This window comes from Ochlerotatus camptorhynchus, unplaced genomic scaffold (genome assembly GCF_037179485.1).
Source record: "Ochlerotatus camptorhynchus isolate MF236.1 unplaced genomic scaffold, CSIRO-AGI_Acam_v1.1 ptg000041l, whole genome shotgun sequence".
Lineage (NCBI taxonomy): Eukaryota > Metazoa > Arthropoda > Insecta > Diptera > Culicidae > Ochlerotatus > Ochlerotatus camptorhynchus.
This window is the reverse complement of record NW_027040532.1, coordinates 2,235,599-2,254,685: the sequence shown is the minus strand read 5'-3', so window position 1 is coordinate 2,254,685 and position 19,087 is coordinate 2,235,599. Positions and strand designations below refer to the sequence as shown.

Sequence of the window (19,087 nt, the reverse complement as noted above, 5' to 3'; positions counted from 1 at the left end):
CTCTTAACGGAATCCCTTTATGAAGAGCTTTGAGTGGGTTGGTTTATTTATCTCGGCTGAAGGATCCCCCACTCATAAGCTTGCCAAATGGCTAGTAAAGGAATTTCAAAATATGCCTAAACCCTTTTCCACTCGCTCAGTTAACAGCACACAGGAATTCGCAAGTCAACTTCAGGCATCAGGAGAGATTCGGGAAGATCAAGTCATGGTTTCATTTGATGTCACTGCACTTTTTCCGAGTGTACCAGTAAAGGAAGCCATCAGCCTTTTAGAGGACTGGCTTCTGAAACAACGTGAGGATTCTACTTGGAAAAACAAAGTTCGGTCATATCTCAAGCTTACTCGTCTTTGTATGGAGGAAAATTATTTCATTTTCAGAGGAAATTTCTATAAACCAACTAAAGGCGCTCCTATGGGCAATCCGCTTTCTCCATTTTTATGTGAATTGTTCATGGCTAACCTAGAAAATACTCTGGAGGATAGGAATTTGTTGCCCAAATGTTGGTATAGATACGTGGATGACATCTTTAGCATTGTCAAAAGGGAAGATTTATCAAAAACTTTGGAGGCCATAAGCAACGTTCACAAGGACATCAAATTTACTCACGAAGAAGAGAGAGACGGCAAACTCCCCTTCTTAGATCTTCTCATCATCAGGGAAACGTCTTCGTTCAATTTCGAAATCTATAGGAAACCAACAAACACAAAGAGAGTAATACCAAACACTTCAAACCATTCCCATCAACACAAAATGGCCGCTTTTCACCACATGGTTCACAGGATGCAAACTCTTCCTCTTAGCGATACAGGCAAATCAAAGGAAATAGCTCACATTTTTTAAATCGCTAGACTTAATGGGTATCAAGAAAAAACAATTCAAGCAGTAATCGATAAAAGAACAAGGGATCATTTTAGGCGTATTTCGACAACTCTTACACCAGTAACTGAGGGTTTAAAACGGGTAGCGGTGAATTTCGACAAAAACATTACCAAACCATTGATTTCAAAGTTTAGAAGTTTTGGCCTAGATTTAGTATTCAGCAGTAGGATAAATCAGCTGAAGTCACTGTTAGGATCAACTAAAGATTCAATAAATGTCTTAGGGAAAGCCGGAGTCTACAAAATCTCTTGTCCAGATTGCAATAAAATCTACATTGGTCAGACGAAAAGGACTTTGGAAACAAGGTTTAAGGAACACATCGCAGAGGTAAAAAAGGCTAACAAAGAGATGGATAAAGGGCTTCATTATGAATTTAAATCCAAGGTTGCAGAACATATCGTTAAAAAGGGACACAATTTGACTAAGGAAAACATTAATATCCTGCGGACTGTATCTTCACCTTGGAAACTAGACGTAGCCGAAAGTCTAGAAATATTTAAACATAATCCATCAACATTGCTTAATAGAGATCAAGGAAACGGATACTCGAGACTCTTTAGCATGCTACCTAAAACAACACATCGTAGCATGCCTCTACCTGTTGGAGACTAAATTTAGGTACCTGTTTAGGTAAATTTTGACATGGCAGTGGATACCTGCTGATTTTTAGTACCTATTGATTAGTATATAACTCGTAGATAAAAGATGGATTCTTCAGTGGTGTTGAGTACTTGGCACTGATGAAGTCTACAAGTAGTAGACGAAATACGCGTATCTGTCAAAAGATAAGCAATTATAACGGAATTGAAAGGATAATATTGTTATTTCTCGATTACTTTTTCAAAGGAAAGCACCAGCTCCTGCCAACAATGCATCCGATCGTCGATCCGGCGCAATCGGCAGCTCGCACACGCTCACCAACACCACCTTCAGGTAGAGGAAAATTTCCCCTATCTGATGATAGTGCCAGTATGCGTGGGCGAGCCACCAGCTACGCCAAATAGACGACCAAACGCGCCGCCTACAAAAGCCGATACGTGCCCTTGAAAAAGTTGTCGAGATTTCTACTAATTAATGATTGAAATTACCTCTCATGATCCTTGGCTCCACTATGATTTTAACTTACCACCTTTTGATTATTTATCAAATACCTCTCCGAGTATATAACGCCCCGATGCCTTGTTGGTTTCTGGTCTCATTTGGATTAGTCCTGAATTTGTTTGATATCCTGTTCGAAGTAATTCTTTGGGTTCCAGCTAGTACCTGTCTCACGTCATATGATTCGCCATTCATAAAGATAATGGGTTAAAAGGGAGTAAACATACATAAAAGTAGATTAGTATTAGTTGTACTTGATCCAAACAATGGAAAGAAGCATAGATGACTTAGTAGAAAAATAAAACTAATATATAACTAAAAGTGCAATGGATAAGTGTTAGTTCCGGGATCATTTTAGTGTTAGTAGTTATGTTAGTTTTGATCTGTATTCAGCCCTGCCGGCCCCTTGCAGCAATTGTGATAAGATTATGCGACACTGCTACTACTACTATGTTAGATGACTAGATAGTATGACTTGTCAATTTTCGTCTTTCAATAAATCACTCAATCAATTTGATGTTTGAAAATTTGCTCAAAAGGGTTTTGTTGACACATCATACCTTACCGAAAACTAAAGCACAACAATCCTAATTCTTATTTCAAACCTATCAACATATGTAACACATCTTTCTTAAAACTTCGCTTGTTCGTTTGAAGATGGTTGAAGATATGACTTTCGCTATTGACATTGTCTGTAATTAACAAATACACTAAATAGGAAGATTTATTATACAACTTCAAAGGCTAGTCGCCTCCCTAAGCAGACCCCCCGCGTCCTATCTCTTATGTTAACTAACTTTCTGAATTCTTTAAGTTTATGTTTATTTAATAAATAACTGAAATCTCTAATCTACCTACACAATCATAACCCATGCTTTTAAACTAAAATTTAACGTGTTTCAAGTACTTCTGGCTTTTTGGAGGCGAACCAGCCCAAGGCTGAAAGCTTCCTTAATAAAGTTAAATAATAATAATACTTCTGGCTTTGACATATATTAAGTATATCTTTGTTCGTCCCAGGTGACACCTTCAAGTGAGTAAAATGCTTCACTTTGAAGTTAGTTTCCAAGCTAATTTTAAATTGTATATTGTATAAGGTAAATGTTCCAATTACGCTCTCACGTTTCCACTATGTCGCACCACAAAAATACATATGGGTATGTCACAATAGAAGCACACCACAGTGGAAGTCCCGAGTCATAGTTCAAACACTTATCCCAAATCAAAATGAAGCACATATAAGATTAGTTACAATACCATGTACAAAAATGGTGTTTAACATTGTTCCCTGAGTAATACCTCAATTAAAACAACAATGAAAGCTTGTCACGCAAGTAGAAGGAGCACTGTTGGGCACTTTCTGAAATATTTGAATAGTATAATTCCCTTGCAAACACAAATAAATCTATCTGCGTAAAAATAAATAAATTAAGAGTGATTTGCGGCAAAACCCGCCAGTATCACACCCAACGTCAGTGCCTATACGTAAGCGTACTACGACGCGGCTCTCAATCAAAGGAGTAACAAGTGTGATACTATCACTGCTAGACTAGATCTTTGGTTCTCTCATGCAGTGGTTTATCAGAGAGGGGAAGCTTAGTAATCCCCATTGCCTGCCCATGGCGCCATTCTATCGCGACATGAGCCAGCAATGCCGGCCATAAACCTACCGTCTCCAACACTCCACTAAAAAGCATGAAATTAAGCCCGCCCACCAACAGCAAGGTGCAAAAACTAGCCAAGGGGAAGGTATAAAAATGATAGATTTCTCCCATCGCTTTAAAAACTCATCAGCATATGTAGCTCCATCTACTTGCTCAACATTGTTAGCAGCAGGTATAGAGGAAGAATTTTAAGCAGGGGAGCTATTTACGGGTACGAATTTAGAATTTGTTCCTCGCTGGCCGTTGTTAACAACAGAGGAATTTGTACCCGGTCGGAAACGTGGAGCGTTTCCTACCTGTCGCTTAGAACGAGCAATTTCTTAGGATCGTCCTTCACAGGACAGCCGGGCCTTTGCGTGAGAGGAATCACCACAATTCATGCATTTAGCTGGCATGTAGTAGTTTTTTGTTCCGGGACCCCATCCATGGGACTTACGACACTGGGTGAGATTTTGGAAATTTCCTCCAGTCTTCCTGAAGTGTTCCCACTTCACTCGGATATGGCTAACTTTTTGTAAGGCCTTAAGGTTGTTTAGTTCACCAGACTTGAAATGAACTTAATAAAAATCATTAGAAATCCCGTTGCGCGAATCGCCAGGACGGGATTTCATTTTCATTTTGATCACTTGGAGTGGCACAACTCCAAGTAATTTTGCCAGTTCATCTGATCCAGGGATTCACCACTGGGCAGTCCTTCCATGACAACCTTGAACATACGTTCAGTTTTTGTGTCGTAAGTAAAACATGTGTGCGGCTTCTCAGTAATATACTTGAGACGTCCAATTTGTAGTGAAAACTTAACTTTCACGAAGTTCAAAAATTCCATGCGAAGAGCATGCAAATCGGAAGTGGTTATCACAATAGGGGGAATCTTTTCCCTCTTGGCATTAAGCCGAGAAAGTTTACTAGAATTTTCCTGGATTATGGATCATTCTCATCATCGGTGACCTGTCTCCTTTTTGTGGACATTTGTGGTTTGGAATGAGGGAGTTGGAGCTATTCTCGTTTTTTAGTTATCACCCAGTTAATGTTAAATTTGAAGCTTTTATCACAATTAATATTCGGATAAACTGGGAACTTGTAATTCCCAATTGAATTACATCGAATAGCAAGTTACAAGAGCTTGTAGCATTCATAATACTAAAGGCTCCTGGTTCTGCTAAATATACTATGCGTTTAGGCATAACAATAACAAGGCTTACAAAAGTCCGAATATGACTCATGTAAATATGGTTTCTCAAACAAATGATTTAAATTATATTTTATATATTATGTGCCATACGATCCAACGAAGCCTTTGATTGTTTTATAGTACTCGCCGCTCGCTGTATTGTTTGATTTAGAATCGAAATAAAATAAAATCCCCATTATTCATGAGAACCTTGGTTCTTGGCTGACACTGACTCGCAAACCTTCACAGCTCCGTTGACAACTGGAACGACACGAATGGGCAGTCGTAATATTTTCATTAAGCCCCATTTACCTCGCTTTGTCCCACGCGGCCAGCTGCTCTCCTGGGACGGAGCTGAAGATGGAAACCGATACTCCTTCAAGATCGGACTACCGAAGCGATAAATTATCATCAAAATGGACAATTATCACATGGTGCGAAATTAATGTTCAATGATTTTTATCGCACGATTTGCATCAGATTCATTTTTCTTTTTTGCTTCTCGCGATTGCCATCAGCGACGAATTAATGGTAATGGATTCCCGTACAAAAGTCAAAACATTAAATTAAAGCTACGGTGTCCTTTTCAGAGGATCACGGCGTGATTCCGAGGTGGTTGTTAAGAGGCAAATATGACGAAATAACGTCAGAGAGGTCACCGAGGACCGTCATTTTTGTTCATCTGGCAGAACGATACGAAATATCTATTCCCGTATCCCGAGAAAGTATAACACTAACTCTTCTTTATCTCACTAATTTTGATTGCCTTCGTTCGCTCGTCCCTGCGTCGACCTTGTGAAAAGATACCGCTCGAAAACTAAACCATCAATTTCAAGTCCATTAACCTCGATGAGCGGCCTGTGACACGCGGGGGTTAATATGACGATCATTATAACGGCACCTTAAAGGTCCCACCGAAATGTGCGAAATGGATAACAGCATTCACTGATAAGCACTAAAATCTTCGTCAACATTTACACACCCGCGAAGATCCCTTCCCTGGATCGCTGGAACACATAACCACTTTCTTATGCCGCAGTCAGAAGATAGCAGTCTCGCGTCTCGAACACTTGATAACGTAGGATTATGGCCATTTCGCATTTTAAGCCTTATCTTGCGAGCATACTTGCTCTGCCAAATTGCACCCAATGAACCTACAGAGGTGAGCAGCTGCCTACTCGGAAGCCCGTGAACGAAGCAGGCATTGACCATAGCAATCACTACTAATGGCTTGGCTCGTTTGTCCACCGAGAGCGCGCGCGGTCATGGCTAACTGAGCCTGCATGAGCATGAGCAAATCATAAAATGAAAGGTGGTGTACCTCTGCTTGACTTCTTTCTGGAAGAGGTGGGCTGCTAAGGCCACGCCGATCGCACCACACCAGCAAGATCCTCAGCTTCATTTGCGCACTAAATCGCCGCAACATCTGTGCCGCAAGGAAACACATTTAATTGAATGGTTATTGCCATCGCTGGAATCGATTTATAATAAATATGATTGGAGGAATCGTTGGACCACTTACCAACGGATTTACCTTTACGGCGTTGTTTGTTTTCGTTACGAGTCCTGATCGCTTTATGGAAAATCAAGACTCCTACGGTGAACTACAAGCACTCAGTGAGGCCATTCAAATCCGTGAAATAATTGTTTGCCTCTGGTTTCAATTAATCCACCCGGCCAGGTTTCAACCCGGAAAGGTCATGGGAGCAGTCTCGGTTTCGGTGTCAAACGACGACGACGACGACGACGACGACGGTGCAAACGGATTAGATCTAAACGATGTATCACACTCACCCCATGTGTTACGATCAGATAAAGCGAAAAAACCAGCAGGCATGATCCGATACGGATCGTGTATGTCGCTCACTAACCAGCCAACCAACCACAGGTTAACTAATTTGAATCTTGTTTCGTCTTTTTCCTCCTCTCCGTTTCAGATGCAACAGCAAAATCCGACGGTAGTTTGCGCGTCCGCAGCAGCAGTATACTCAAACGGCCACCGCCGCCGCTCATCTCCGCACCGCACCTGTTAGCGTTAAGGCACAAAACGAAAGACTTGTGAGTATATTTTATCGGGTTAATATTTGTTAGGTATAAAAACTATGAAAATACAAAATATTGAAATCCAGATGGTATGACAAAAGGTCGAATGATGAGAAGGGGGACAAAATAGAAAGGTTGAATGGACAAAACGTCGAATGACAGAAGGTCTAAGGTTCAAAAGGTCGAATGGAACAAAGGTCGAATGGAAAAAGGTCGAATGGAAAAAAGGTCGAATAGAAAAAGGTCGAATGGAACAAAGGTCGAATTGTTCAAATTGGGGCAAACGGTTAAATTATGAGAAGAGGGACCAGAGGTCGACTGATTAGAAGGGGGGCAAAGGGTATATTTTTTAATAAAGGTAACTTTACCGGTATAAAGTGTACTGTATCTGGGAGAGCTGAGGATTGGTCTTACAACAACCTTAATCGGATCGACCATATGTCCATATTAGAGATAGGCAGGCATGGAAAATCATTTGCATTCATTTCGTGCATTCATTTACATTCATTTGCCCCTAACTTTTCTCATCAATAGAATTCCGCAAAATGATGTATTAAACTTTTGTAGGTTTTATTATTAACTACAACTTTTGCTAACAACTCAAATCCGTATCTCTTATGCATGACGAACCAGAGCGAATAGAAGCCACTACTGTTTTTAAGTGAATGTATTTTACATTCACTGAAAAACAGTAATAAGTTCTGCCCGCTCTAATTCGTGATGCATAAGAGATACAGATTTGAGTTACAAACAAAAGTTGTAGCTTATAACAAAACCTACAAAAGTGTCATACATCATTTTGCGGGATTCTGTTGATGAAAAAAAGTTAGAGGCAAATGAATGTAAATGAATGCATGAAATGAATGTAAATGATTTTCCATGCCTGGAGATGGGCGATCCGCCGCTCCCGAGCTGTTCTATAAACCCGATTCTCTATAGTGAGCTGATGACCCACGGTTCATTTTTAAGGAAACGCAGCTCATCAGCTTACTGATATCGCAAGTCTAAACCATTCAAACCAGTCACCGCGTAAACCAAAACGCGCGTGTAATACACCATGTGCCTACTGATCGACAGCACCAATGGTAAAAGCAAACTTCCAAGCGGCTGTTTGGGGAGAGAGATATATACACATGTGCTACACGATGTTAATTTTCTACTGGTATTATCCAATTGACCACTTTGTCAAACAGTTTTGGTGTGACTTTCTACCAGCGATTTCACAAAACTGCACCAACTAATTTCTATGTTTTTATGAAACGCACAAATGTTGGCTACTTTTCTCGTGGTTCTAGAAGAAAAAATCTCAAAATAATGTTTTATTTCAAAGTTCGAGTGGTAGTAAACGTCATTTTAACTGCTCGAATTAAGTGGTTAATTTATGTATGTACCCGGCTCTTATTGCTGATGTTATTCCTTCAGCAAATGTGCTCTCACCTCTCCTCCCATCATTCTCTGGGGAGCGAAAGATCCGCACAAAAGCAAATAACCGAAAAGCGAAATGCAGCTCTCCAGCTTATCACTTCAGCTCCGGATCCGAATCATCTACTCGAATAATTCACTGGGAGCTGTTTAGGTTGACAACTCTCGGACCCGTCCAGCTATCGAACCCATCCAGCTCTTCGGATCTTTTTTCTCTCTCTCTCTATTCTTCACGATTCAGCTCCGGATCCGGATCTGAGCTGATGATCTGGAGCTGAAGCCGAGAATAGTGAGAGAAATTCTGCTGGAGAATTAACATCACACATAAAATTTGTATGTAGATTGGATTGCATAGCTTGAGAAAAGGTCGATCGCGTGTGACATAGGTGTAGCTCTCTCGCATATATTTTTGCTTTTACTGATATGTTGTTGGCACATTTTGCACGCATTTTGGTAAACGCGATGGTTGATCAGTTGTTGCGTTAGTGGCGTTTTCCATTGAAAAGTAGGGCCATGTTTTAAGGTACGGATCCATTGGGTTAGGCTACTTTTACGATTTTTTGCAATTTTAAGCACTAAAACCACTAATTAATTTTTCGATTTTGAATTTGTGTCATAATTTCAATGTGAGCTGAAGAGCTATTCAAAATAATCGACTCCCTTTAGTGAGCTGGATGGGTTTGATCCACTCAGCCAGATGAGCTGTTTTGCCCACCTCTAGTCCATATCCCGTGTGTCGTAGTATGGTGAGTATTCGATTTACCGGGAGTATAAAAGCAAAATATGATGAGGCACATCTGGAAGGGCGTAATCCGGAATACGTATAGGTGACTATTTCCGCTGATGGATCCGACTTTGAAACATCTCTTGCAAAACTTCGATTCTTTACGTATATCCGAGTCATCATCAACTATGTCAGTCATTACTGTCACGAACAGCCTCAACCATAACTTCTTTATTTTTTTTTAAATTTTAAATAATAAAAATATAAATGTATGTCCATATCGCTCACCCTGTCCAACTTTTTCGATCATAACAAACCACATGAAACTGAAGGATAATCGAATTTGGCGAATAAACGCTCAATACACATTTGAAGAATACGTCCAGAGATGCAAAATATCATGACACTCACTCGACACTCATCAACGCATCAACCGACTATCGCTGACAGAACGTTTTGTCACGCAGCAAGGAGTAGAGCCATGGCAAACAACAATCACCAGTAATGGTCGGTGATCACAGGCAAAACGTAAAACTCTCTGCTGATGATGTAAAGCATAACGAAAACAGTGAAGACTTCTGCAGTACGATGATGAGAAAAAGGGAAACGACAGAAGAAAATGAAAACAATGCCTAATCATTCCAAGTTCGGCTCGGCACGCGTGACTGTGTGCGTTTCAAACAAAGCTGGCAAAATTAAACGGAAGCTGTTGGGCTCACTCACCAACACACTCACATAAGCAAGCACAGCAGCAGCTGCTTCAAAACGAGCACAGATGAGTGTCGTGATTGTCGGGAATGACCAGATCGGTGATGAGAAGACAACATTCACCAGTTGCTTTTTACTTCTTTCGTCAACTTGAAGGATGGTCATGGATAATGTTTCGACAAGCACATTGATAGGAATGTACTAAACGTTACTACCATCAGCTGTTTAACGATCGTGATTGTGATAGGTCGCAACTCTGAATACGTCAAAAATTAATGCTATCCAATGTATAAACCAGTTTATATTAAGTTAGAATTCTTTCTCTTTATAGTATGCTATGCGTCGGTAAGGAGAGTTGCGATTTAGTGTAACTTTTAATCTATTTATATTTGAAAATATTTGAGTTTACGCTTTTAGAAATTTCTCCATACGTGTAATGGTAAGATTCGTTTTCAGTGTAGTCTATTCGACTTTTTGTTCCTCTTTGGCCCATTCGACCTTTTGTCCATTCTAGCATTTGCCCATTCAAGCATTTGCCCATTCAAGCATTTGCCCATTTGACCATTTGTTCATTAGACCATTCGTTCATTCGACCATTTGTTCCATTCGACCTTTTGTCCCCCTTCGCATCATTGGACCTTTTTGTACCTTCGACCTTTTGCCCTTTCGGCAATTTGTCATTGGAAAGTTTTGTCATTCGACGTTTTAACCATCGACCATTTGTTTCACATTCCCTTGTTCTTCTTGTTCTCGCATTTCAAGCTTATTGCATATCGCAAATTAGGTTATTGCGTGCTCTCAACTTAGTGTTCTAGATGCACTTCCACAGTTATTAATTGAGAGCTTTCGATGCCTGTACCATTTTTGCATTGGTATAATTGTGTGGCAAGTCTAATCATACTTTTATGCCCAGGGAAGTCGAGAAATTTTCGAACCCGAAAAATTCCTAGACCGGACCGGGAATTGAACGCAGCCACCTCCAGCATGGTCTTGCTTTGTAGCTGCGCCTTTACCGACTGAGCTAAGGGAGGTCCCACATCCCCTTATAATATGTTATAACTAGTCAGCCTGAGCATAACATAAGATGCTTTATGTACCTATTTTGTGATTTCATCATCTTTATTCTGCTGCTATAAATTTGTGAAAGCTTCGTCATAGCATTCAGTGATGTTTTTTTTTAAATAAAATAATTTCAGGAACATGGAGAATGTGCAGGGTGTCCCACATCAAATTGCATCACGGAAAAAAACGCTGTAGAAAATTACCCATTGGGTATTTTCTCATGAAAATTTCGGTAGAAGTAGTTTAGAGTGTATTGTTTACACTGTATTTTTGTCGCTGTCAGTTCTATTAGTGATCAGGATCACAAGCGTGTCGTGAAAGCGATTAAGCGGAATCCCAATGCTTCGGTCAGGGCAGGAATGCCATTCTCCCCAGTGTAAGCAGGGTGAAGAGTTGAAAAGACACCTCGCACTACGACAAAAGCAAACTCACCCGAGAGATCTTATTTTGTTTTCACTGTATACCACTTCTCCCACTTCGCAAACAAACACAGTTTCTGACGTTCGCACCTCGACCAGTCTAACACACCGGAGAATATGAGTGATCACTAGGGAGCACCGTAGAGAGTTCGTTTGCTTCACCGGGGAGAATCACCTCGGTGAAGACTTTGGTTGTTAGTTTGTTGCATACAAGATTTTTTGAAGATTATTTTTTCTATTAACGTACAGTAGGTAGTCATTTTTTTTTTTTTTGTAAAATCATAATGTACACATTTTGGAAATGCGAATACGGGAAGTGCATCAGCGCATCGTTATTGAAATTTGCTTCTGTTAGTCGACAGACAGACATGAGACAAATATCGATTAGGATCACAGCGGGAGTTCCACAAGGCTCCATCCTTGGTCCAACGCTCTGGAACGGGATGGACAATGGCGTGCTAAAGCTTTTTTTTTAATCTTTATTTTGGAGATTTTACGTGCTAAAGCTGAAGCTGCCCATAGGAGTTGAGATCGTTGGATTTGCGGACTACGTCGTCTTGACGGTAACAGGCGAGACGCTGGAAGAGGTGGAAGTGTTGGCGACCGAGGCGATCGACATGATTGGTAACTGGATGCAAAGAGCGAAGCTGCAGATAGCCCACCAACAAAACGGAAGTGCTATTGGCCAGTAACTGTAAAACGGTATAGCGGGCAGATATCACCGTGGGGGGCACGCCATAACCTCAAAGCATGTGTTGAAATACCTGGGAGTGATGATCGATGACCAGCTAAACTTCAACAGCCACGTCGAATATGCCTGTATGAAGGCTTCGAAGGCCATCAACGCGATAGCTATAATCATGCCGAGAAACGCTGGTCCCATCAGTAGCAAGAAGCATTTTATGTCCAGTATGTTGTCGTCGATACTGAGGTATGAAGGTCCAACCTGGGTTCCAGCGCTGGAAACGAAGCAGAACCAAAAGAAACTGAGCAGTACGTTCCGGTTCATGGCCATGCGAGTCGGGAGTGCGTACAGAACCATCTCGTCGGAAGCAGTATGCGTTTTCGCCGGAATGATCCCTGTCGGCATCGCCCTGGCGGAGGAGAGCGAGTGCTACACTACAGGCGGAGAGATGCCGGAAGAGTTAGAAAAGTTGTGAGAGCGGAATCGTTGGCTAAGTGGCAACAGAAGTGGAACACGGCGGAGAACGGTAGATGGACACGTAGACTAATACAGATTTTTTCGACCTGGGTGAATAGAAAACTGTCAAAGGTGCGAGACAGTGCGAAGGGAGATGCCCGTCTTTAACGTGGAGAATGTCATCGATGGAAGGCACTTGGAATGCCGTCAGCAGCTGCAGCGAAAATGGAGAGAGGAGCAGTGATCTAGCAACACCAGAACACCCGATGAATATTGACGAGATGCCGCTTCAAGTTCAATACCGTGTCCACTTTGAATGTTTTTCCATTTGCCTTGCAAAGCACAAAATTCACAACCACCTTTTCGGTACCGTCATCAAACCGAACTTTTTTCTTCGTGAAAAACTTCGCACTTTGTCCCCTTGTATACGTTTTTCAGTTTTTTTATTGATGTTTTAACTCACTCACGTAAGCTCTGCCGGAATCTTTGGAGAAACAGTAACGCCTTTGCGCAGCCATCTTTCTCACGGAAGTGAGTGTATAAACAGACAAACAGAAAACAGTCAACTCTCTCACTCTCTCGTGCTGTGTCTAACAATCTCTCCAGTGGTGCCAGGATAAATTTCCGAGGAGACAAGCAGAGATTCACCCAAGATAATGATATCTCTCGCACCCGGGTGATTCTCCCCAGAGAATTTTCAACCCTGGGTCAGGGATGTGGCCAAAAAGTTGAATCTGTCCAAGTCTTTCGTTCAGAGAGCCAAGGATCGGAAGAGACTGCATACGTACAAAGTGCAGAAGGCTCCAGATCGTGACGAACGGTAAAATACGGTGGGAAAGTAACGGGCCCGGAAACTGTACACCTAGATGCTGACGAAGCCTCATTGTCTCATCATGGATGATGAGACTTACGTCAAGGCGAACTTCCGGCAGCTTTCGGAGCTACTGTTCTTCACCGCCCAGCACAAGTTTGATGTTCTGGAGGAAGTAAGGAAGCAGAAACTTTCAAAATTTGCCAAGAAATACATGATTTGGCAAGCAATCTGCTCATGTGGCAAACGGAGTGCGTCATTCGTGGCTACCGGGACTGTAAACAGGGAAGTCCTACCTCAAGGAGTGTCTACAGTAGAGTCTGCTTCCTCTGTTGAAGCAACACGAGGGTCCTACGATCTTCTGGCAGGATCTAGCCGAGGGGCAAATCACTATGTGGTGTGCTGAATCGAAAATACGTTTTGTTAAAAAAAAATACTTAAAAATCTGTAAACACTCGAAACGTTGCCAATGAATCGTGAAATACACATATTACACTAATTCACATAAAATGCATTAAAATGCAGTAAACAATTTCAATTCTATTTAAATGCACAAAAATACCTAATTTCAGACAAATACGCCACTAATGTATCAATGCATCAATAAATCAGTAATGCCTTTGTTGGGGAACGGAGTACTCACTTCGATAGCACTGGCGATGTTCCTCCAACACTCGAACCTATCCGTGACCTTGCCAAGGTGATTGGGGTATGCCTGCTGCTAACCAGTATGTTTGGGCTATGGAATCCTTCCAAAGGATTTGGTTTCAGGAAATCCAACAAAATAACAAACACTCGCGGCTACACTAAACACTAAGCTATTTAATTATACTACGCGTGAGGTCTACCGCCGTGTTTGACCTGGGATGTACGAACAACCAACTGACGAGCTCTTCCACGAACGGTCATCATCCAGCCTGGGATCGCCGCTTGCGATGATCTTCGATCGGTCCTCTCCTGCCGTTATCCTCTCCAGCCGGAATTCACCACTGCAGTAGATATCGGGTGACGTCATGGATGATGCTCTTGCGAGAGTTTTGAACTCCCACTCGTGATCTTCGTCGGTGCGCCATCCCATCTATTGCAGCAAACGAACAGCCAAGGAATACAAAACAATGACCACACAGTTGTATGGTCCGGTTGTATTGTACTGATTTTGGATGCTGGACCAGGGTTGTAGTTTCGGGTGGTTGTATACTCGAACAGCCTTTATAATACGCCAATCGAAACTTCAATACACGTCAATTCGATTTGAACTGTCACCGTGTCCTCCTTTCGGATCTGCAGAACTATCTGACAGGAATGAACTCAACTACTGCGGGTGCCGGGCAGCGAGGCAATGTTGATCTCTCTACGGCTGTCAATACCGAATTTCTTTTGTCGGGTGTCGCAGATCAGAACAAGGTTGATGCCCTAGTGGAACATTTACCCAACATCGAAGGCGATGAAAACAAGAAACAACAACTCAAGAAAGCACTATCCTCACCGCAATTCCAACAAGCGGTGTCCATGTTTTCCAATGTTCTGCAATATGGACAGCTGGGACCGGTCGAATCGCAATTTCAGCTAATGGCGATTTGCAACAGTTCATCAAAGCTTAGGAGAATGCCCACAAAAAGAACACCGATGCGAGCAAGAACAAATAGTCTTCCTCGGAGAGCCCCGAAACAGCATGGAAGAGAATGGCACCACGGCAGCCAAAACCGAGAAAAAGGATGATGATCAAATGACAGAATAGATTTGAACAAATCATTTTCCGAGGGATTCCATTTTTTTGTTTGTGTGCACTTGATAAACTATATTCTTTAAAAATGAAATATTTTACTCTATGCTGCTAATGAACCATAATCAGAACCGTAGGGAAAATATCCGTACCTACCGGAATGAGGCAGACAGAGAGCTAAAAATTTGCTTAGAAATAATTAGGGATACTTTTTTTTTAGAAAAACGTGCCGTCGAATTTATGAGGGGATCAATAATCCTCCCTCTTTGAATAGCTTGGGAGGTAATTCGGGATGTGGAGAAAACCCTCGATTAAATTTTTGAGGCCTTCGTGGCTCGCATCGTGGTACCTTTAGTTCGCAGTCATTCATACACAAATGTAAACAAACACGACACGAATAGTAATAGTAATGCGAGTAAATATTGTTCATTAAACGTTTAGTGCATATTCTACAAGTAAATAATCGCCATTACGTAAAATAATAATTATCACACAAAATGGCATTAATGCATTTCAATTCAACAATACGCATAAATACGTATTCCCAATACGTTTGGATGATACGAAAATACATGAGTGATCTGCCCCTCCCCCCTTCCAACGCACTGGAACTAAGGCCCATCGAAAAATACTGGGCTATTATGAAGCAGGCACTACGGAAGCATCCTAAGGAGGTCAAATCTGAGGAAGACATGAAGACAAAGTGGGTTTCCGTACAGAAAATGCTGCAGCCAGATGTTGTACAGTACCTAATGAGTGGAGTTAAGCGTAAGGTGCGAGCGTACGGTTATGGCATTGAAGTTGAATGAAATAAATATGCCAAACGTTTATTTAACAATTATATTTTGCTGTCTGAAAGTATGAAAAGGGTCGGTCATGTAGGTAATTTTCTACAGCGTTTTTTTCGCAATTTAATGTGGGACACCCTTTATTTCGTTTTTCGCTTAAAACTAGGTTTAACATCAGTTTTGTTTCCAACCTCGCTTTTTGTGATAGTGTTAGTGAAATGATGTGTACGTACACGCCAAAATCCTTCTCAACAATGGAACATTATTTTCTATAATGCATCTACAATCAACTCTCCCTTGCCTCGAAAGAAATATTACCGATTTAATTTCGGTCATTTTTACCAATTTTCAACAGCTGATCAGTTAGGATTTTTTTTTACATAAAACGCTGTCCAGACTGGAGAGTTATAACATGTTATAACGGTTGTCAAATAATTGCAACACAGAAACCACCATCAAGATAGCGCTATAACATATTATAACCATAGACAAACAGACATAACACATTGTACATTTCTCACTGTAGCGGTACTACCAACTACGATACTTTAAAATTGACCGTTAAATGCTTGTTCGATGAACAACTTGCGAGTGTTATGTCTGTTTGTCTGTGTTATAATCATAGAGGTAACTCTAAGACTAGTAGGTCCCGAAGAAACATGCTCAGCTCTGGTACTATCTTCGGTCCCAAGCTAATCGATTCACCCCTCGAAACATAGGAAAATCCACTAACCCCTCATTTTATCTGTCAAACTTTCATAGCGAATCAAAACAAACATTGTGTAGTACTAGAATTTCGACTGGAATGGTGTACGTTAATCGATTTGCTTGGGACCAATAGGCTAGTCAAGTAGTGAGCCAATTTAAAATCGTAAGCTTGGTTGGTTCTACGGGATAGGGGAAAGATTTGTCCCATATCGATAATAATCCCCGTTATTATTATTTGCTTCGAACATTGGGTTATTTGATCAATACAAATAGCTGTTGTAGGTTGCTATTTGCATAAAACTTTATAAGAATTGTTTTATTTCGGAGTTAAAACTTGGGCCCAATATTAGGGACACTTAGACGGACAAAAGAGACATCATGGACATGTGATATTAATTGATAAATTATTCATCAAGAATATCTTTCTATTTCAGATTGTTCTCCATCACCAACAACAATGCCAGTAAACCGCCCCACTCGCCATTCACAGCCAGTCAACTGTTCTCGTCGCTCTGCGGCAGCACCATCCTCAACAACAACAACAACAATAGCGAAGACGAAGACGTCGCCGCTGCCGTCGCCCTAGCCAATAACAACAACAACACCCTTAGCATTAACAACAATAACAACTACCTTAGCGATGAGTCGAAAACAAGTACCTTTCGTGAAACGTATCCTATGTACAACTATTGTGTTCAGCAGAGTCCTACGCAACTGTTTCCGCCCTTTGGCCCCGGTGCCTTCAGCCATCACCCGCACCATTCCCACCCACATCATCCCCATGCGGACATAGCTCGCCATTCACCGCCACTTTCCTTCCTGGATCTCCAACAGCAGCAGCACCACCACCACCATCACCATCATCAACAGGTGGGATCTCCTCAGTCGTCCCCGCTGCAACCAGTGCCAGTACTAAGTTCCAAGCTGATGCCACCGATTCCGTTGGCGGCATCTATAGCAAGTCTCGCATCAAGCCTGCCCAAAAACCACCCGCTGAGCGAGTCCGCCACGGCAGCCGCAGCCTTTCATCGGTTATTACAACCTTCCCCCTCGGCATCGGGAATCGTGGCCAGTTCGGCAGCGGCAGCCGCCGCAGTGGCCGCCGGTCGTGCCCTTCTGGAAGCTCGACATCACAGCACCAGTCCCGATAGGCTCAAATCGGAACGGACAGATTTTTCACTGTCTCCACGACCGCCACCCGATCTAAGCGGGAGTGGCGGCGGGGGTAGCGGCGGTGGTGTTGGTGAGCCAGGCAAAAGTGGGACGACCAAAAATCGGAAGATCCACCGATGCGATGCAACGGGGTGCGATAAAGTGTACACTAAAAGTTCCCACCTGAAGGCGCATAAGCGCACGCATACAGGTATGTCACAATAGTAGTTTAGTGATTTGAAACAATCTTATGCTATGTTCAAACTACAAAGTTATAACGTGTTATAATAACTATCGACAAGAAAAATGTTATCAAGATAGGCTTATAACAGTTTATAACTGCTTAGTCTGACCATTTTTTATTACACTATGTTAAGGCCGTTAAGGCTGTTGTATTTTATATGGACTGTTTCAATTTGAAACTAGAACAGAAACGCACCCCTCGCAATGCTGTGTTGCAAATTTCATTATTCGAGCACTATTTTGCACCAGGTTAGCAACTCCTTGACTATCCTGTTTTATTTCTGAACGGGAACGACTGGAAACCAGTTTCAATTTTTTTTAGATGTATTTATAGATGTTGGGAACTTCTGAGAAATTCGGAGAACTTCATAAAAATACGAGAGTTTCATAGAGAACAGAAAACTTTTTGAAACTTGCATTTTTAAACAGTTTCAAGGAGTATAATTGAAGTTCACGTAATGTCGTAGATTTCAGGATGATCAGGTATTATTCTAAAGACTATTCAACTATCCAAACCACAACTCTCAGATTCTCATATGATACAAGGCAGCTAAGAAATTATTACAAAGACCTTCATGTGTTTTAGGATTTCCACAAAGTCCTCTGGATACTTTGTCAAGACTTCTGGATGATCAGGTACTGTTTTGAAGATCTCAAACTGTCCAACAATTCAAATCACATCTTTCACATGTTCTCTCATGGTACCAGGTGACTCAGAAAATATTCCAAAGACCTTCAGGTGAGCAGAGATCTCCAAAAGCTTTCTATGATAATTTTTCAAGCCTTCAGGATGATCATATATTATTCTGAAGATCTTCAACTGTCCAAAATTTAAAAAAAACGTCTCTCAGATTTTCACCTTCGATACCAGGTTGCTTAGAAATTGTTTAAAAGGCCATCTCCATAAATAATCAACCATCCAAATATGTGAGATATTTTCTCATACGATATCAAGTGACTTAGACATTGTTTCATAACTTTTCGGCAGAGATAGTACTCAGGATATTTTTTCAGATACTATTTTGAAGACATCTGGGTGATCAGATACTATTCCGAAGATTCCAAACTGTCCAACAATTCAAATTATGTCTGTCAAATATTCTCTCAGGAAATCAGATGACTCCTAATTTTTCCAAAAACTTCTCTGGATATTTTTTCAATACTCTGGGTTGATCAATTATACTGTCCATTAAATCAAACCACGTATCTCAGATATTCTGTTATGATACCAAGTTGCTTAAAAATTATTCCACAGGCCATCAGGTGATCAGAGATCTTCATTAAATGCTCAGGTTATTTTTGCAAGCCTTCACACTGAAAATTTAATTTA

The 19,087-nt window shown here is 41.3% G+C and overlaps 1 protein-coding gene and 1 pseudogene across 1 annotated transcript in view; both read left to right on the top strand.

Moving 5' to 3' along the window:
• The window catches only part of LOC135713484 (dendritic arbor reduction protein 1-like), a 94,440-nt gene that overhangs the window by 64,033 nt on the left and 11,320 nt on the right, over window positions 1–19,087 (top strand). The window contains exons 3-5 of the mRNA XM_065236611.1: window positions 6,495–6,667; window positions 6,751–6,871; window positions 16,797–17,725. Coding sequence (XP_065092683.1) covers window positions 6,495–6,667; window positions 6,751–6,871; window positions 16,797–17,725 — 1,223 coding nt within the window. The remainder of the gene's footprint in view (window positions 1–6,494; window positions 6,668–6,750; window positions 6,872–16,796; window positions 17,726–19,087) is intronic.
• LOC135713452 (proteasomal ubiquitin receptor ADRM1 homolog) lies at window positions 14,407–15,088 on the top strand (annotated as a pseudogene).